Below are 21,338 nucleotides of genomic sequence, written 5' to 3' on the forward strand. Positions count from 1 at the left end.
GTTTCAGTCCAGTTTTAGTCCAGTTTTAGTCCTGGTTGAGTCCAGTTTTTTAGTCCAGTTTTAGTCCAGGTTTAGTCCATTATCCGTTTTTTCCATTTTTCATTTAAACACAAAATCGAAAACTGAAAAAAACAAATCATTATCTGTTTTTTTTGTTGTTGTTGTTGTTTTTTATTATTTTGGAGACAAATAATGAAGGAAATAGTTTTTTTTTTGTTTGATTTTTTTTAAATTTTCTTATTTTTTTTGGTTTTATTTTGAAAAACGAAAACTTTACTTGAGTGCAGTAGTTTTCCCAAATATATTTTTTTATTCTTACTTGTTTTGAAGTACTGTTCCTTTTACTAGAGTACAGTTTTTTGGCTCCTCTGCCCACAGATGCATGAGTGTGTGAGGTGCAGTACCGTAAGCGAGGGCGCCCCCCAGCTGCTGCTCGGAGCGCTGCACCATGAACCTCTCGTACTCCACGCGGTGTTTGAGGCGCAGGTGTTTGACCAGGTTGGTGGTGTTTCCGCAGCTCTTCACCGGGTTCAGGCAAACGTCGCAGGTCGTCTCTCCGCTGATGTGACGCGTAAAGTACCTCCACACCGGGCTCCGTTTACGGTCGCCGGGGAACTTCCTCTCTGTGTCAGAAAGGAAGAAGAAGAAGAGAGTTTGAAGATCTGTTGTTGCTCCGGATTTTATAGTTTTATCTCCAACCACCAGGACTAAACCAGGACTAAACCAGGACTAAACCAGGACTAAACCAGGACTAAACCAGGACTAAACCAGGTCTAAACCAGGACTAAACCAGGACTAAACCAGGTCTAAACCAGGACTAAAACCAGGACTAAACCAGGTCTAAACCAGGACTAAACCAGGACTAAACCAGGTCTAAACCAGGACTAAACCAGGACTAAACCAGGTCTAAACCAGGTCTAAACCAGGACTAAACCAGGACTAAACCAGGACTAAACCAGGTCTAAACCAGGTCTAAACCAGGACTAAACCAGGGACTAAACCAGGTCTAAACCAGGAGGTCTAAACCAGGACTAAACCAGGACTAAACCAGGTCTAAACCAGGACTAAACCAGGACTAAACCAGGTCTAAACCAGGTCTAAACCAGGACTAAACCAGGACTAAACCAGGTCTAAACCAGGACTAAACCAGGACTAAACCAGGTCTAAACCAGGACTAAACCAGGACTAAACCAGGACTAAAACCAGGTCTAAACCAGGACTAAACCAGGACTAAACCAGGACTAAACCAGGTCTAAACCAGGACTAAACCAGGTCTAAACCAGGTCTAAACCAGGACTAAACCAGGACTAAACCAGGACTAAACCAGGACTAAACCAGGTCTAAACCAGGACTAAACCCTAAACCAGGACTAAACCAGGTCTAAACCAGGTCTAAACCAGGACTAAACCAGGACTAAACCAGGACTAAACCAGGTCTAAACCAGGACTATAACTGGACTAAAACTGGACTAAAACAGGACTGATCAACTGTAAAGAGAAAAGTATTTTTTTTTAAAACATACTTTATATTTTTTTAAGAGAAGCATCAAGTCACTAGCAGTCCGAGTCAAGTCCCAAGTCACTGACCTTCAAGTCCAAGTCGAGTCCCAAGTCTTAGTCCATTTTATCAAGTCAAGTCTCAAGTCCTAAAAACGGTGACTCAAGTCTGACTCGAGTCCAAGTCCACACCTCTGGTCTTTACTCTGACGACGACACAGAGAAGTTTGATTTTGTGAGACGAACGAAGCCGATTGGTCGAAGCCGAGTCTTGTTTTTCTCTTTCGCGTCTGAAGTGACCTCGGCTCACAGAAAACTCGCAGCAGAAGTGAACGTGACCTTACGTAAAATCTTATCGAAGGACATTCCCAACATTCCCACTGCTACAAAATACACGGAGAATAAAACAAACAACAAAGTGTGTCCGAGCGTTTCTCTGGATTTACCTCGAGGAGAAACCTGAGTGACGCTGAAAGAACCAAAGTCCATCTCCTCGGTCTCTGCAAAAACAAAATTCACACGTAAATATTTAGTTTAATCGATTAATCGGTCTGTAAACAGTTCGATTACACTCCCAAATCTTCTGATACCGTTTTTTTTTTTTTTTTGAAACACATAAATACTTAGACATACCACAATATAATATAATAAAAAATAATATAACAAAAATATAAATTGTAATAATAAATTCTAAATAAGTAAAAAAAATAAATAAAAAGAATAAAAAAGACAAAATTATATAAATGTAAATGTAAAAGTTAAAATAAAATAGAAAAATAAGTAAAAAAATATATATATAAAATCTCAGCTTTATACAAGAGTGAGTTGTTGTACAGTTGTAGGGAGTATTATCTGTTACATAAAGGTGAGTTGTTGTACAGTTGTAGGGAGTATTATCTGTTACATAAGGTGAGTTGTTGTACAGTTGTAGGGAGTATTATCTGTTACATAAAGGTGAGTTGTTGTACAGTTGTAGGGAGTATTATCTGTACATAAGTGTGAGTTGTACAGTTGTAGGGAGTATTATCTGTTACATAAGGTGAGTTGTTGTACAGTTGTAGGGAGTATTATCTGTTACATAAGGTGAGTTGTTGTACAGTTGTAGGGAGTATTATCTGTTACATAAGTACATAATAGTGAGTTGTTGTACAGTTGTAGGGAGTATTATCTGTTACATAAGGGTGAGTTGTTGTACAGTTGTAGGGAGTATTATCTGTTACATAAGGGTGAGTTGTTGTACAGTTGTAGGGAGTATTATCTGTTACATAAGGATGAGTTGTTGTACAGTTGTAGGGAGTATTATCCTTTACATAAGAGTACGTTTTTGTACAGTTGTAGGGAGTATTATCTGTTACATAAGTGTACGTTGTTTGTACAGTTGTAGGGAGTATTATCTGTCACATAAGGGTGAGTTGTTGTACAGTTGTAGGGAGTATTATCTATTTTAAGCTTTTAACTGTCGCCATTTAAAACCAAATAAAAGTCCAACGAGTATTTTTTTTTTTCTTTTACTGACTGATCTCTCCGTTAAAAAGACCCGAGCCGATCACGGACCAATAATTATCGATTCGGTTTCGATATTTACCCCGCCACAGTTCGAAAACATATTTAAACTGCAAAATTCTGCGTTTGATCATGTTTAAAAAAAAAATAAATAACGCCACATTAAAAGGAGTATTGTTCATGTGTTTGATTTATTGATCCGTTTCGTCATTTGCGCGGATTTCAGTTTTAATATTGATTATGGAAATTCAATAAAATCAGTACAGACTAAAGTGACTCCTGCCCCCATCTCCATCTGAGGCACGTTCAGTGTCCGATTACTGCAGAGAAACACGAGAGAATGGAAAAATTTTGACTTATACTGAGCATTTTTACAGTTTGTGACGAGACTGGACCCTGTAAAAACACCAAATCCAGTTCAGGTTTAATGAAATCTGACGCTGATCTGGTCACAGTCTCAGCAGGAGGACGACGTGTGAACAAAGATGAGAGACGTTTCACTGTTTTTAGAAGAAATTTCCCAAACTTCTGATCCACAAATGTTTCTCCTTCTCGTTATTTGTTTTGGGGATCGGCTCCACAAACTCGTCACACTGTTAATCTTTTGTCTTTAAGTCCTTTCAGCTGAAAACAATCAGGGCTCTGTGAAAATATGATATCAGCCGCCCTCCCCAATGAGTCGTCTCAGATTTGGCTGGAAAAAAAGTCTAAAAAAAATTCTAAACTGACCAAATTAAATCATCTAAAATTTTACCTCATATTTCAGTCGTCCCTGAGTTATGGCCTGTAGAAATTTTCGGAAACCTTAAATTATAAGCATTTTTGAGAGACCATAACTTCATCAAAAATAGAGCTAGGAAGCTGAAAATTTGGATTATTGTAGATTCTTGGTCATAGATTTTGAATCTGTTGTCAAATATTGTGTGTCTTTATTAAGGGCGGCGCTGTGGGACCCCAAAATCTCAAATTTTTGTTTTGTTTTTTTCAATTTTTGAGGTCCAAGATCTATTTACTCTAAGCAGATATTTACAAACTATTTGTAGAACCTGAATATTTGAGAGAATGAACATTTCTGACAACAATCTCACACTTTTCTGAGTTTTCATGTGGACGGTGTAGAGACACAAATATGGTCACAGACCAAATGTGATCTTTTTGGCCCCTGGACCCTCGGTTCCCCATGAGGCACAGTTAAATGTTGATAAAATTTTTACCAGAGAAATTTTGACATATTCTGATTAGTTTAAAGTAATAAAAACATCTACTATTACTAAAACATTTATTACAGATTCAGAATCTGTGATCCAGAATCTACAATAATACATATTTTAAGCTTCCTCGCTCTGATTTTTATGAAGTTCTGGTCTCTCAAACATGATTATAAATTTCTACAGGCCATAACTCAGGAACGACTGAAAAAAAACACAACAAAAAACAAATCTGAGATGGCCAGGACTAAAAGGGACTAAACAGGGACTAAACCAGGACTAAACACTATGACACTAACAGTAGTGTGGACATAATTTAAAGCAGCAGTGATTCTTATATAAAAAAACATTTCTCTATCAATAATATTTTTAATTTGGTTAAGTAAAGTCTGGACTTTTTATTTTCTTTTAGCAGATAAAACTAAACTTCTTATGTTAAAATATTCTCATCTTTTCTTCTCTACAGTATAAACAGTTTCTTATTCATGGAGACTTGGGCTCAACAGACAATTTGAAGAACAAAGATGAATTTTCAGGATGTGGTTGTTACATTCATGTAGTTTTAAAAAGCACGACAATATCAAGTAATCCAAAGTATTCAGATTACATTACTCACTTTAAGTAATTTAATGGATTATGTTACAACTGCTAGCAACCACATCCTGAAAATTCTTGTTTATTGTCTTCAAATTGTCTGTTGAGCCCAAGTCTCCATGAACAGACTTTTGTTTTTCTGTAGAGAAGCAAAGACAAAGATGTTTTATCTGCTAAAAAACACAAAAAGTCCAGACTTTCCTTAACCAGATTAAAAATATTATTGATAGAGAAATTGTTTTTTACATGAGATCACTGCTGCTTTAAATGATGTCCACACTACTGTTAGTGTCATAGTGTTTAGACCTGGTTTAGTGTCCAGCAATGAGTAGTATTACCGAAAAAAAAAAAAAAAAACGGGAATAGCCCAAAATGTGAAAACAGGAAAATACCGCCGTGTAATCCATTTATTTCAACCAAGTAACTGTAATCCAATTACCACTCACTGAAACAGTAACTGTAACTGAATAGAGTTACTCATAATTTGTACTCTGATTACATAACTCCGGTACATGTAATCTGTTACTCCCCAACACTGTAATCTGTAGGGGAGTACGTTTCCCAACACAGATGTATATTTGTGTTATTCATAAAGACGTTGTGCACAAACGAACTCTTAAACCTCCAGCGATGTTTCTGTTTGTACCATTGTCTATTACATTGTAGATTTTAAATAAATAAATAAAAAAATAATAATAATAAATAAATAAAAATAGCTGAAAAATGAAGCGTAGAAGAAGAGCGCGGATGGAGCGCGTTCGTACCGTACGCGTGCTCGCCGTCGGCCGCGCTCTCGTCCGCCTCCGCGCTGCTCTGGCTCCCCCTGGCGGCCGGACCCTGCTCCTGCTCGGACCGCTGCAGCATGAAGCTCTCGTACTGCGCCGTGTGTCTGAAGCGCAGATGTTTGACCAGGTTGGTGGTGTTGCCGCAGCTCTTCACCGTGTTCAGGCACGTGTCGCAGGTGGCCTCCCCGCTGTTCTGACGCGTGAAATAATGCCACACTGCGCTCCTTTTGCGCTCGCCCTTCACTTTGTGTGGAGCTGGAAGTGGCACCAAAAAATCAGGATCGGTGGATAGTTGAGGCACACTTGAGAAGAGAGCGTCTGTAGCCATGGTGATAAAAAATCTGAAGTTAAAAAGCCCGGAATGTTTGAAAAGAACGAGTATTTTAAAGCTGAGTGGATCGAGGCCACAGCAGTCTGCAACACGGAAGTATCGATTCCACATGGGTCGATACCATAGGCTGGGGGGCGGAGCCACGCCTCTGGTGGAGGATTCCACTGCAATATTGATGTTTTGTGCACTGGAGAAGGGCCACCGGGTCTGATAACACAGACTGTGCGCGCTGAGAACAGGAGAGTCATAAAAACAAGAAAGATGAAGATTGTGGAGAGATTTTAAAATGGAAGATGTTTGTAGAAAACCTCACAACACCTGAGACGTGAAGGGTTTTCAGGTTCATGTTGTGTAGGCCTCGAGCACCGCCTTTTACAGGGTTCAGATTATTTCTTTCTTTCTTTTGTGATCACATTTTTATTTAAGTGTTATTATTTGCAGTTATTCCAGTTGGTGTTACATTTTTCTACCTTTTAAACCAAAAACCTCCTTCCCTCAAACTCCCAGATACAGAAAACACATGGATATATATAAAATACACATATACAAATATAATACATATATACAGCTTCTACATAAACACACATACCCTTATACACATATTATAATGTGTGTGTGTGTGTGTGTGTGTGTGTGTGTGTGTGTGTGTGTGTGTGTGTGTACACAGATGTGTTCAAAATTGTTGGTTCCTTCTGGTAATGAAAGAAAAAGCAATTAGTTTCAAGTTATTTCAGTGACCATTGTTGATTTTTCTTTCATTACCAGACGGAACCAACAATTTAGAACACGTTTGTAATTGTGTGTGTGTGTGTGTGTATATATATATATATATATACACACACACACACACACACACAAAAGACCCACGGTGGAGACTGTACAAAGAGGCTCCTGAGACAGTCCAGCACAGAACTGGGCTGGAGACCCCAGGATCAAGGTGGGAAACACCTCCAAAGGTTGTGAAGAACGACTGAGCCAAGATCCTGTGGGACTTCAGATACAGACTGACAGGATGGAGATGAACCAACCAGACATAGTGGTGGTGGAAAAACTGGCACAGTAGATCTGTGGTGGTGCAACATCACAACACCAAGAGATGGTGATATCAGGAAGAAGGAACATGAGAAACTAGAGAAACACCAGGGGCTCAAGGAGGAGCTGGAGGGAGGCTGTGGTGATCAGACACTCGGGGCTGTAACCCCCAAACTGGAAGAAACTACAACAGATACTGGGAAAAACAACAGAACATCTCAGTCCAGAAAAGTGCAGGACTGGAACAGTAAAGATACTGAAGAACTCTGAGGCTCCCAGGACCTGGTAGACGACCTGAGCTGAATGAGGGTGAGAGACCAACCACCATGGCCACTTTTTAATGCACAAAGTTGGGCTTCAAACTTATACATTTGCAATGGTAAAAGGCATTTAATTAACCATATTTTTGTTGTTCAGGACAAAGGTCTAATTCTGAAATCCCTTGTCGAGCTACAGGTTAAAGACCCGGGTTTCATTTTCATCCAACTGAACCCAAAGCCTCGCCCTCCTCTTTCTTGTAGCCGCTAAAATGAGCAGCTCTCTGGCATTTTTATTTTGTAAACAAGCTCCCTGAAGGAAAAAGCTCTGAGACCCCTGCAGTAAACTCATCTCCTCATATATATTTGTAAATGTAAGTTGTAATAAAGCTGCTCTGTGCAACATTTCAGGTGAAAAGTCTGGATTGTTCCACAGTACGGTTAAGTTATCTGTCTTCCATTTTTCCATTACTATTACCATAATATTACTTTATAGCAGCAGAGGTGGGACCAAGTCGTTGTTTTGCGAGTCTCAAGTCTTTGACCTCAAGTCCGAGTCAAGTCCCAAGTCAAATACAGACAAGTCCAAGTCGAGTCTCGAGTCTCTGGTCCATAAGTCCAAGTCAAGTCCAAGTCGTCTGCTTTGAGCTTCTGAGCTTCCAAATACAGCTTAGATTTTTGCAGTTTATATGAATTTTAAACTAAACTGTAATTAAAAAGTGATGGTAAGAATTGTAGAAATGCAATTTTTTTTCCTTTTTAAATGTTTTGACAAAATCTCAGTGTGAATCATTGTCAGAATAGAAAGAATTCAGATTTAAAAGTGTTTAATAACCATTATTTTGTTGTGTCATCTGCACTGAAATGGAAGGATTGTGTTCTTTGTAGTTCTGTTTTACTGTGTTGTACTGTATGTTACTGTAGTACATTTGAGTATTGCAGTACTTCAATTACTGTTGCCAAAGTAACAGAAGTGGGAGGGAAATATTCCACTTTGTTTCTGTCAAATTTAGCGCCGCATTTATCAACTGTAAAAAGAAAAGTATTTTATAAAAACATTTTCTTAGGAGAAACATCAAGTCTTCTCAAGTCACAGGCCTCAAGTCCGAGTCAAGTCCCAAGTCAAATACAGACAAGTCCAAGTCGAGTCTTCGAGTCACTGGTCCATAAGTCCAAGTTAAGTCCAAGTCGTCTGCTTTGAGTTTTTGAGCTACCAAGTACAGCTTAGATTTTTGCAATTTATATGAATTTTAAACTAAACTGTAATTAAAGTGATGGTAAGAATTGTAGAAATGCTCGTTTTTTCCTTTTTAAATGTCTTGACAAGATCTTAGTGTGAATCATTACATCAGAACAGAAAGAATTCAGATTTAAAAGTGTTTAATAACCATTATTTTGTTGTGTCGTCTGCACTGAAATGGAAGGACCAGGTTCTTTGTACTTCTGTTTTACTGTGTTGTACTATATGTTACTGTAGTACATTTGAGTATTGCAGTACTTCAGTTACTGTTGCCAAAGTAACAGAAGTGGGAGTGATATGTTCCAGTTTGTTTCCTGTAAAATTCAGCGCCGCATTTATCAAGTGTAAAGAGAAAAGTATTTTCTAAAAACAAATTTTTTAGGAGAAGTATCAAGTCTTCTCAAGTCCGAGTCAAGTCCCAAGTCTTAGTCCATTTATCAAGTCAAGTCCTAAAAATAGTGACTCAAGTCTGACTCGAGTCCAAGTCCGTCTCATTTTTATACATCACTCAACTTTTTTTTTTTTTTAATCTGTTTCTATTGTAAGAAAAGTTACATAGCAAACCTTTAAATGTCACAGCCACAGCCAACAGCCAACTCTACATCACACACATCACAACACTTTTGTTTATTTTCAGCATTTGACGGTTTTATTTACAGGTATGTACAAAACGAAAAAGAAGCTCCGTTTAAAACTTAAATAACCATTTGCAGAGTCTGCGTCCACATACACGTGAAGAAAAGGCTTAAACACATGCGGCGGATACAAAACGTGCAAATAAACTGTACAAACCAACGGCACAGGATATAAAAAATAAATTACATGTTGGACTTAGTGTGTAATGTGTCGTGTTCAGCGGTTCAATGAAGTAAACGTAAAATATAAAACCACTGTGACGTGATTCGTCGATGGTTGTCGACACTGACTAACGTGAAAATACAAACGAACGTGAAAACATCTTCGACTCTGGGCCACGTTTACGAAGAAGAGACGATGGTTTTTTGTTGCAGTTTGGTTGATTTTACATTTTAAGGTTTCGCTTGACGTTACGTTTTACATTTAAAGACTGAAGTAATGACGGTCAATCCATGTATCATTCGTTCATTTGTTTTTCAATATAAAACCAAAAATAAGAAAACGAAAAAACAACAGTTTTCTTCATTATTTGTCTCCAAAACCAAAATGAAAAAACTCATAACGATTCGTTTTTTCAGTTTTCGATTTTTTAAAACGACTGTTTCCCATTTACGTGACTTCCGTGACTGCGATGTCGGACTTTTACACTGCATACGGACTGAACCAGGACTGAACCAGGTCCGAGACCAGACCGGAACCAGACCGGGACTGAGCCCGAGACCAGCGGTCCGAACGGTTCCGTGTCACTGTCTGCGCGCTGTTTTGGAGTCAAAGCTCGCAGGTCTGGTCTGGTCCCAGTCCCGGACCTGGATCAGTCCTGGTCCTGTCCGTATGCGGTGCAAAAGTCCGACATCATAGCCACGGAAGTCACGTAAACGGGCTGTTACCGTTTTTTTCATTTTTCATTTAAACACAAAATCGAAAACTGAAAAAAAGAATCATTATCTGTGTTTTGGAGACAAATAATGAAGAAAACTGTTGTTTTTTCATTTTCTTATTTTTTGTTTTATATTGAAAAACGAATGAATGACACACAGATTACGGTCGTTTGTTGTGCGACTGAAAGTGAATCGAAAAAACTACGTCTGGGGATGAAGAGATAACGAAAAAGTAAAAAAGTAATTTCCTTTGTGGAGCAATAAAGTAAGTCTTAAAAAATCCTTTTAATATTTTTTGGTGAAATTACTTAAAAAATACTTCTGGGCAGAGTTGGTTTAATTTGAAATAGGTAAAACTGTATATTTTGCTGATAAACTGTTGGTGTTTTAGAGTTTTTGTGGTTGAAAAGTGGCTGCTGTAGGGATTGTGCACATAAAACGAAAATAATCTCATGAGATGTTTTTACGTTTGGGTTGGATACAAAAATGGAGTTAAGTATTGATAGCGAGTTAAATTTTTTGAGAGGCTGTAGTCCCAAAAAGAACTGCTACGATGACAGCGGAAATCAAAAATGTTGAAGCCAAAATCGGGAACTGGATCGTTGGATGGATTTATTTATTCTAAAGAATCTCAAAATCTCGTCTTGTCTCGTGGACTGTATCTTGATATTTTGGCTGCGTTTACACCAAATTAAAACGTGGATTAACCTGGGACTAAACAATCCGTGTGTCATTCATTTTCAATATAAAACCACAAAAAAAAAGAAGACAAAAAAAAAACAAAACAAAAAAAATAAATAATTTCTTCATTATTTGTCTCCAGAATCAAAATGAAAAAACTGTGACTTAAGTGCGATGCCGGACTGAACCAGGACTGAACCAGGACTAAACCAGGTCCGGGACCAGAACTGAGACCAGGACTGAGCCCGGGAACCGACCGGGACTGAGACAGAGACTAGACCAAGACCAGCCCATGATTCAGACCAGGACTGAGGCCGGGACCAGACCAGGACTGAAAACAGTTTAGACCTGGTTTAGTCCTGGTTTATACCTGGTTTAGTCCTGGTTTAGTCCTGGTTTAGTCCTGGTTTAGTCCTGGTTTAGTCCTGGTTCAGTCCGGCATCACAGTTTAAGTCACAGAAATAGGAAACGGACGTTTTTTCCATTTTTCATTTAAACACAAAATCAAAAACTGAAAAAATTAATCAACAGTTTTTTCATTTTGGTTTTGGAGACAAATAATGAAGAAAACTGTTGTTTTATCGTTTTCTTATTTTTGGTTTTATATTGAAAAACGAATGAACGAATGACACACAGATTCTAAACCAGAACCAAACTCTACATCCCGACTAAACTGGACTCAAACTGCGTCGCCAAGTTCATCTCATCTCTCAAATTCGTTGCAAATTTGGTAACTGCGTTTGTCGCAACATAAAAAAATTCTGAAACGATAACAGCGTAAATTGTAATTGGAGGATTTAATTAAAGTTCCTCTTATACGTAAAGTTGGGGAGCAGACGTGGGCACTGGATTGTCCAAAATTAACTTCACACCAGCAACTGAAAACAATTCTGAAGTGGAAAATGGAGTAAACTTAAAACAAAATTTGAGGGGGAAAAAAAAACCATATATCCTCCAACTTAATTTTACAATTCATTTTCTCAACTTTTTTGTCAATTTCTGAAGGAAAAAAGAAAATACGACCTAATTATTGTGTTTGTGGACTTTTAAAAAAACATTAAGATTTTAATAAATGTCAGCGTCGCCCAAAAAACTCAAAATCTCTTATCAAACGTCGCCCAGTGTTTCCCATCGATTTCTTCAGATTTACGGTGGCACCAGTTATTTTTATATGAATCATTTTCTCTTGTCTAGTTAGTCGAGTATAAATGTCACTTACGGCCTATATTTCATATCTGAGCGGTTTTTAGCAACGTTTTTATGTTTATGACAATACAACGAGCAACAAAGCGCGATTTAGAGCTGCAGGATGGAAATCGCAAAGGCTGCAATTTATTAAGTGCAACAATTTCCTCCACAAATGACAAAATCTCTGGTCTTATCCTGCGTAAAAAAAAAAAAAAAAAAAGTTTAACCCTGTACAAACGGTCCAGAAATGTGACTCTTGTTTTTAAGCCTTGGCGTACACTGCGCGATTTTTGGGATCGGGCCGAGTTTTGGCTTAATCGTGCGTCGTGCTTCTTGTAGTAAACATGAGGTAACGAGAAAAGATTATTGTATTTTTCGGACTATAAGTCGCACTTTTTTTCATGGTTTGGGTGTTTCCTGTGACTTATATATTAAAATTGTTGAGAGTGAAGCGGTGAGAGGCTCTAGTCTTGTGTGTGAGTATCTGCTGCTCCTGTTCCTCCTGCACCACTGTCACTTGGCTCTACTGCAGAAAGAGCCTCTGTCCTGCTGCAAGTCGTGAAATATTCAAACGAAAACGGTAATCGAGCAGCAGAAAGTAAGTCTGGAGTGAGAGAGAAACTCGTGAGGGACTGGAGGAAACACAGCTTCACGGGAACCGGGAGGATGCACCATGAAACTTTCCTGAAGTCACTGGATGGATGGACAAAGCCTGGACTTCAGTGACACCGAAACCATCCTGTCGGGATTCAGAAAGACCCGAATAATTCTAACTGGAACTGATGCTGAGTCTGACGACAGCGACACAGAAGAGGAAGTGACGCTCTGTTTACCTCCGGAGGTCGAGGTCGAGTTGTTCAGAAGTGACACCGAGGATGAAGAATTGAATGGATTTAGTGATTTGGAGTGAGATGGAGAGTTTGTTAAACTTGTTCTGTTCTGTTGTTTATGTTATAGTTTATCTGAAGAACTGTTCATATGTGACGTTAACAGTCTGTTGTTCTCTCTTCTATTGTTTTTACTACAACTTGACTTTACACAGGAAATGTCAGTTCCTGGTCTCTGATTTTATAAAATACATTTCCTCCAAAAAGTGCGACTTGTATGTGTTTTTCTTCTTCATTACACATTTTTTGGCTGGTGTGACTTCATACTCCGGAGTGACTTATAGTCCTAAAAATACTGTACGTCGTTTTAACACCAGAAATTTAGTAAATATAAAAGCCATGGCAAGTGTGTAGATGAGGTACAGTAAGACTACGTTCACACTGCAGCCTGAAGTGACCCAAATCTGATTTTTTGGCCCCTATGTTCCTGTATCTGATCTTTTAATGACAGTCTGAACGACACAGATCCGATTTTTTCAAATGTGTGAAATACATTTAGCTCAAAAAATGCGTCTTATATGTGTTTTTTTCTTCTTCATTGCACATTTTTTGGCTGGTGCGACTTATACTCCGAAAAATACTGACGAACAGCTCCTGATCGACAATCGCAGCTCGCAAGAATATCGAACCGGTCTGAAATCCAGTCGCCTTTCGTGAGGGTTTCACAACGAGCATCGGATCGTTTAATGTGAGAACGTGAATCGTAAACCCTGTGATTTGGTCGTACAGTTTGAGCTGGGGCTGAGCGAAACGATCGAAAATATCGCGCGGTGTACGTCCGGGGATGAGTTTGTCAGTACGGATTCGCCGTTTTTGTCGCGTTCAGAATGTGAACTTGGAACCGAGTCCTGCTATTAAAACAGAAATCGCAAATCTGATCTGAAAGCTTGTCCGCAAAACCACGAGCTGATAGTTTTCCGCGCAGTCCTAGCGTGATGTGTAAAGTCCCGGGTTTTTTTTGGCTACGAGGGACCACCATAGTTTCTTTATAGTCTAGTTGACCCGACAGGCCCGGATCATGAGCAGCTGTAGAAGAATGAAGAGCGGCGACACGATGAGCCCGAACCACAGATCTCTGGCCTGCTCCTGCTCGGCCATCTTCTGACACAGCAGCACCTCGCACACCAGCTTCAGGCTCAGCACCGTCAGCACCCAGAGGAGCCTGAGCACCGCCAGCCGCTTCTCGTTCTCCTGGTACAGGCGGATGGACACGATGGCCGTGAAGTAGGTGCTGAGGCCGTCGGCGGCGAACAGCGGCGAGAACACCAGCCACCAGCTCAGGGACGGCGTGAACATGTCCGCGCGGAGGGCCACCAGCATGCTGAACGCCAGGAACGCCAGCAGGTGCAGGAAGAGCTCGAAGGTAGCGAAGCCCAGCCACTGGACCAGCTCCCGCAGAGAGAACAGCATGGTGGAGGTGGACGAGGTTTGGTTATTTGTCCAGAAGAAGGGAGAGGCTACATCTTCAGGACGGTGGTAGAAGTTGGCGTGGAGGCGGTTCAGTCCAGCGTAACGGGATGTGCGCACTACAGAAAAGAGAGAAAGCAGAAAAACATGGATATGAATTATGAAATTAAGCAATAGTTTAATTCTGTGCAAGATGTGAACTCCCAGTGTGAAAAGTAGGGACAGGCATTCGATGAAATTTTATTAAATCGATCGTCGAGAGAATTAACAATCGATTTTCAATTAATTATTAACGTTTTTATATAATAAGTATCATCATTACTTTTACTGTCACTAATCTGCATAAATAAACTCAACTTAACAACAGATAAACAGTAACGACTCTAGAGCCACATCAGCCCGTTTGACATTATAATGTGTTTAATGCAGTTTTGTACAAGTCTCACAAAAACTAAACTAAAAACCGCTCATGTCGCTGTGTCGTTCAGGCTCCGTTCAGACTGCAGCCTGAAGTGACCCAAATCAGATTTTTTGGCCTCTATGTTCCTGTATCTGATCTTTTAATGACAGTCTGAACCACACAGATCTGATTTTTTCAAATGTGACCCAGGACACTTGGATATGTGCTCCTGAAACTGATACATATCTGATCTTTTGACATGTGACTTCAGTCTGAACGGCCAAAGTGCATTCATCCACCTACACGTTATCAACAAGACACAAACGTACACAAACGTTCTTCTCGTCATATGAAAATTGTTAATAAACTCCGTGTCACTGAAGCAAAGCACATCACCACTCACCACTCTTGGCTCCGTCTCCACATCCACACGTTCCTTTCCAACGTTCTGTCCCACAAAACACCACGACCAAAAACCTCGTCCTTCTCCTTCTCAATCTCCTCCTTAAAACAAGTAAGTTGTTCATGTTCTGGCTCCGGTACGAGAGGAACTTTAAAATCTCCAGGTGCTCGATGCTGCGTCCATGTTTGGACAACTTCTGTAAACACAGAGACGCTCGCTGCGGTTGACGTCGTCGTGTCTCCAGTGTCACATGTGGGACACTTTTGGGCCATTTTTTTAATGTTCACACTGGAGTCACATACAAGTCACATTTAATTGGAAATGTGAACGACCTCGAAAAAACATCGGATTTCACAAAAAAAAAAAAAAAAAAAATCCGAATTGAGCATTAAGCCCTGCAGTCTGAACGTAGCCTCAGACTGTCATTAAAAGATTAGATACAGGTCACATAGGAGCCAAAAAAATCAGATCTGGGTCACTTCAGTCTGCAGTCTGAACATAGCAATACAGTAGAGATACAGTTTGTCAAGACAAAAGCAGGACATTCCGATCTTTCTAATCATAAACTAACTGAACAGGACAAACACTACTGATAGAGATGATGTCATGGCTTGTTACCCAGATTCCAAAAATACATAAAACTGCATTTGTGAACGACCATAAAGCAAAAAATAAATAAAAATGCAGCAACAGAAGCTCATCAGATCACGACAGACACGCGAACGCACAATCTTACACGCTCTTTTCACTATTTTATTTATATCAACCATCACAACTCGGGTGTGTCCCAATTTTTTTTTTTTTTCAAAATCTGGTCACTCTACTCCAGCTGCGTCTAGTCCAGAATAATGAACATTCTGATAACAAGGATTTTAAAAAGGTCAATAGAATGTTGTGATCATCTGAAATCCAGCAATAAACGACCTTTTCAAAATTCTAAACTGGGACACGCTCAGGTTGTGACGGTTGGTGTAAATAAAATTGTGAAAAGAGCGAAAAGAGAATCCACAATCTGAGGAATTTCTGTCGCTGCAATTATTTTTTTTGCCTTACGGTCATTCTCAAACACGGATTTCTGTATTTTGGCCGAACAAATGACAGTTTATGCTCCTCTTTACTGTTGGCGGTGAGGCTGGGGATCGTTAAGAAGTTGCCGACACGATACAGACCTCGATACATTGAGCTTTCGATGCGATATATTTCAAATGGATTCGATACGGTTCAGTAAAAAATAAAGTCTAAATCATGTCTGTGATACTAAAAGTCTTTGTTAAACCACTTCTTCTTGTGCAAAGTTCATATGAAACACAAACATTTTAATCATCAAAACAGTGAAAATGTCAAATATGTCGCATAAACAAGTTTCCTTCCTCCAAACAAACAACAAAACTGTAGCTGTAACAAAATAATTTAGTAAAATAACAAAAAAAAATACTCTTGGTGATGTATCGACATGGCAGCTCATGATATCGATACAGGATCATCACATTACATCGATATATATATTTTTATTTATTTATAATTTGTCAAGTTTGAGGGATTGGATACCCAGCACATCAACAAAACAGACATAACAAAATATAAAACTAATACACATACAAAGAAAGAGAAAAAAAACATGAAATTTTGATTAGTGGTGTGCAAAATATTGAAATATCGATCGTTTAATGAGATGATACAGTATCGATATCGTGGGCTGCTGTATCGATATATCACCAATAGTATTTTTTTGGTATATTTTACTCAATTATTTTGTTCTCAGCTACAGTTTTGTTGTTTGTTCAGAGGAAGGAAACTCGTTTATGTGACATATTTGACATTTTCACTGTTTTGAGGATTTAAATGTTTGTTTTCATATGTTTTGTTTGTGTTTTTTCATATGAACTTTTGCACAAGAAGAAGCGGTTTAACAAAGACTTTAAGTAACACAGACACGATCTAGCCTTTATTTTTTATTGAACGGTATCGAATCGTTTTGAAACATATCGTATCGAATCGAAAGTGCGCTGTATCGAGATATGTATCGTATCGGCAACTTCTTAATGATACCCAGACCTAATTTTGATATATTTGCACATCTCTAGTTGGCAGGGATCAGATTAGTCAAAAATGTTGTTTGTGATGTTTAAGTCCTGGTTTAGTCTTAGTTTAGTCCTGGTTTAGATCAACATTTCTTGTATAAAACTGGGACAAGTCACTGGGGCAGGGGACAAAGGCTCAAAACTGGGACTGTCCCGGGTAAAAAGAGACGTCTGGTCGCCCTACATAAGGTGCAGTGCCTCTAAGGAACCTTCAAATGAAACAGAAAACGCACACCAAGGTTCTTGTAGAGGTGCAAATGCAATGAACTGTAAAATAAACGTGAAAAAATGCACAGCGCACTCAAACTCAGATGGCTGATGTCCAAAAGCTTTTTCATTTTTAAATAAAGTTTCGTCAGATCATTTTTCTTGCTTTGGACCACCACAGTTTGGCTTTTGAGGTCCAATAAAAACAAAACAAAAAAATAAAAAAAGCTTTTGGACATCGGCCATCTGAGGGCCTGTCCACACGACAAAGTCTTTTGGTCAAAACGGCGAAGTTTTTATTCGTTTTGGTCGTTCGTCCACAAGAAGTCGGCGTTTCGTGTGGGCGAAAATTGTGTTTTTTTAAGAACAGGTTCCAGAGTGGAGAAATCTGAGAACGTCGGTGTTGCATTGTCGTGTGGACGAGCAAACCTCAGCTTTTGGAAAACGATGACGTCGCGATCCCGTCATCGCCAGGGTCCTCTGATGCAGTGAAGGCTGTAGCCCTCGAACTGGTCTCTGCGGACCACAAGAGCATTTCCGAAATGTGACAGGTGCAGCCTAGAGCCCTGCAACCCGCGGGACCTGACGCAAAACAGTGCGACACAGGGACAAATTTTGAAATCTCACTGCAGGCGTGGGCGGGAGCGAGACTGCACAATGCGGGAGTGGGCGGGTGGGATGATAAACTGCAGTCCCACAAACTAAATCTGAGTGTAAAGTAAAATAAACAAACAATGAATGTAAGAATATCATGCATCATTTGTGCTGGAGATTTTATTTGGCATTAATAAAAACATTTTAAGCAGCAGACCGTCCCCCCTCTCGTACGCCGCATGGAGAGTCCACCCACCCATATGACACGCGGGCTTTGCCACTAAACCAGAACTAAACCAGGTCTAAAAACAGGTCCAAAACCAGGACTAAAAGAGGACTAAAACAGGATTTGGCCAGGACTTAACCATGCCGCCTCCCATACGCAGCCCAATTCCTTTCGCTTCTCCGTGTTTGACAGAGTTTAAGAAAGCAAACGTTCCCATCTTGCAGGACTACACAGGTCTCCAAGAACAGTTGATATTAGGGATGGACATTCGATGAAGTTTTCTTAATCGATCGTCGGCAGAATTAACGATCGATTATCGATTAATCATTAACGTTTTTATACTTAAAATGATCATCATTATTATTACTATCTGCACTACTAACCTGCATAAATAAATTCAACTTTACGACATATAAACCGTAACGACTCTAGAGCCACATCAGCTGTTTGACATTATAATGTGTTTAATTCAGTTTTGTTCAAATCTCACAGAAACAAAACTTAAAACCACATCACTAATTTACATAAACTAAGTGAAGATAAAACTCCAGCTCTTGTGTCGCTGATGTGGTTCAACTTGTGTTGGATTAAAAGACATGACTCAGGTGAATACAGGTCAGTGTGACCAGATTTGCGTTTGTCAAAACCAGGACAGCGTACGGGGGGAGGGGGGCGGGGCCTCGTCATCCACATTGAGCGACTCTCACCTGGTAAAACTTTTTCCCACTGGACACAGAAACATATGTGCTGCTTTATACACTGTGCACATGGACTCACACTTGTCCCAACGCAACGGAAAGTGTGGAATTTCTTGTACAAATCATCGTTAAATCCACATTTGTGTTTCGGTTCGTTACAGACTGACCCACTGTTTGTGTCTCGCTCCTTCTGATGCAGAGACACATGTACACACCTGTTTGGTCACGATACACACAGCAACCTACATTCGGTTTGTCAATTAAAATGAACGTAATCGATGAAATTCTTAATGATCAATTATCGATTAATCGACTAATCATACCCATCCCTAGTTGATAGCCAAGGTAAGTTAAATACAATCAATCAATGAACCTGCCCAGGGACGACAGGTGGAAATGAGTACTGGTGCTACAAGCTGATGTACAATGCATCTCTCCTGTTGAGGTTAATGCAAAAATTGTGCGCTGTCCCTGTCTCAAATAAACAAATGAATAAATAAATAAACATAATAAACTTGCGTGCGGGAGCGGCACAAAATATCGCAGGTGCGGGCTGGAGCGGGACTAAACCAGGACTAAAACCAGGTCTAAAACAGGATTTAACAGGACTAAATCATGCCGCGCGGATTGTGTCTCCTCCTCTTCTATCAATAATATTTTTTAATACGGTTCAGTAACGTCTGGGCTTTTTATTTTCTTTTATCAGACAAAAACTTCTTATGCGAAAATATCCTCGTCTTTGCTTCTGTACAGTAAATCAAGTAATCCAAAGTATTCAGATTACATTACTCACTTTAAGTACCTCAATGGATTATTGTAGTGACTATTTGTCAAATAAAAGTAACAAACAAAAGCGTGGGCAAACTCAGAACTAAACATAACTCAAATAATCACCTTTGCACCATGGGTATGTGGTTTACGCAGCACAAATCAATGTCCATGACTAGAGATGATTTTCCAAGATTTATTTTCAATTTTTTTGGCAAGCAACAAGGAATACATGTTTAAGGCCTACTCCTGCTGCCTCTCCTCGTGACTGGCAAAAAACCACAGGCCCACCCAGGTGCACTCTGGTCCATGTGAACCATCCTCCTTTATCCCCTAGGTGACCCAAACTACATCAAAACAAAAAAGAGGTGCTAACGTAAATAATACCAATTTAGACTAAGAAATTAGCAAGAATAATATTAACATAGCAAGAATATATTATACAAATTAACATAACTAAATTAAGAAACTAATTAAACAAACAAAAATAATAAACTAATTTTAGAATCAACAAAATAAGCAAATAGCTCCTACAATTACGTTACAAACTACATTTTGGGGTATGTAATCTGTAATCTGTAATCTGTAGGAGAATACATTTTAAAAATCACCTTCCCAACACTGTCTGTGGTTGTGGTCCAGGTCCAGGTCGTGGTCCAGGTCGTGGTCCAGGTCGTGGTCCAGGTCGTGGTCCAGGTCGTGGTCCAGGTCCAGGTCGTGGTCCAGGTGGTCCAGGTCGGGTCCAGGTCGTGGTCCAGGTCCAGGTCCAGGTCCAGGTCCAGGTCCAGGTCCAGGTCCGTGGTCCAGGTCGTGGTCCAGGTTGTGGTCCAGGTCCAGGTCGTGGTCCAGATCCAGGTCGTGGTCCAGGTTGTGGTCCAGGTCCAGGTTGTGATCCAGGCCCAGGTCCAGGTTGTGATCCAGGCCCCCAGCCACAAAATACTGACAGACATTTATCTAAACTAAATATGCCTTTACGTTGCTCGACATCTCTCCGTTTTACGTCAGTGATCAGAACACAATCACGGGCTTCTCTTTGGCTTCGTAAACGTCAAAAGCACAAACACAAACACACGTAAACTAACAAACAAACATAAACATAAACACTTTAACTCGGAGGTTCCGCTGTTGTGGTGTTTTGTAGCTTCGGGCGCGGAGGATCGTGCGCCTGTAAACCGCCGCTTTTGTGACCGGAAGACTCGAATGTGCATTTACACCGCTGCGATGTACGAACCATATGAAACTCACCTCAAAAAGACGCGTTTTCTCCCCGCTCCGTCTAAAAAAACACCGGAACAGAACAGCCATTAGCACGTTAGCCGCCAGCTCTTCTTCTTCTTCTTCTTCTTTTCTTCTTCTTGTCGTGTTTTATTTCCGGTTGGCAAACAACTACTGGTGCGTTACCGCCACCAACTGATACGGAGTGTGAACTGAAATGCGACTCGGCGATAATCAAAACAAAATTAAATAAATAAATAAACAGTGTTGGGAAGTTTACTTTTAAAATGTATTCCCCTACAGATTACAGATTACAGACCTCAAAATGTAGTTTGTAACGTAATCCATTAAATTAATTAAAGTGAGTAACGTAATCTGAATACTTTGGATTACTTGATATTGTCGTGCTTTTTAAAACGACATGAATGTACCGACCACATCCTGAAAATTCTTGTTTGTTCTCTTCAGATTGTCTGTTGAGCCCAAGTCTTCATGAACAGACTTTTGTTTACGGTAGAGAAGCAAAGACTTGAATCTTAACATAAAATAAATCTGCTTAAAGAAAATAAAAAGTCCAGTCTTTCCTTAACCAGATAAAAAATATTATTGATAGAGAAATGATT

The 21,338-nt window shown here is 39.6% G+C and overlaps 2 protein-coding genes across 2 annotated transcripts in view; both read right to left on the reverse strand.

The window, feature by feature from the left end:
• alad (aminolevulinate dehydratase) overlaps positions 1–6,012 on the reverse strand; it is a 42,291-nt gene extending 36,279 nt beyond the window's left edge. Inside the window, exons 1-3 of the mRNA XM_055160013.1 lie at positions 5,566–6,012; positions 1,943–1,996; positions 405–623 (exon numbers count right to left, since the gene is read on the reverse strand). Coding sequence (XP_055015988.1) covers positions 405–623; positions 1,943–1,996; positions 5,566–5,914 — 622 coding nt within the window. The 5' untranslated portion in view covers positions 5,915–6,012. The remainder of the gene's footprint in view (positions 1–404; positions 624–1,942; positions 1,997–5,565) is intronic.
• A 3,055-nt stretch (positions 6,013–9,067) lies between these two features.
• tmem203 (transmembrane protein 203) lies at positions 9,068–21,014 on the reverse strand. Its single transcript, XM_020936144.2, has 2 exons — positions 20,746–21,014; positions 9,068–14,242 (listed from the first exon to the last, which is right to left on the reverse strand). The coding sequence occupies exon 2, from the start codon at positions 14,124–14,126 to the stop codon at positions 13,710–13,712; it is 417 nt and encodes a 138-aa protein (XP_020791803.1). The 5' UTR covers positions 14,127–14,242; positions 20,746–21,014; the 3' UTR covers positions 9,068–13,709.
• Positions 21,015–21,338: the final 324 nt, after the last annotated feature.

Source organism: Boleophthalmus pectinirostris, unplaced genomic scaffold, assembly GCF_026225935.1.
Source record: "Boleophthalmus pectinirostris isolate CB_2022bp ecotype Guang Dong unplaced genomic scaffold, ASM2622593v1 HiC_scaffold_2826, whole genome shotgun sequence".
Taxonomy (NCBI): domain Eukaryota; kingdom Metazoa; phylum Chordata; class Actinopteri; order Gobiiformes; family Gobiidae; genus Boleophthalmus; species Boleophthalmus pectinirostris.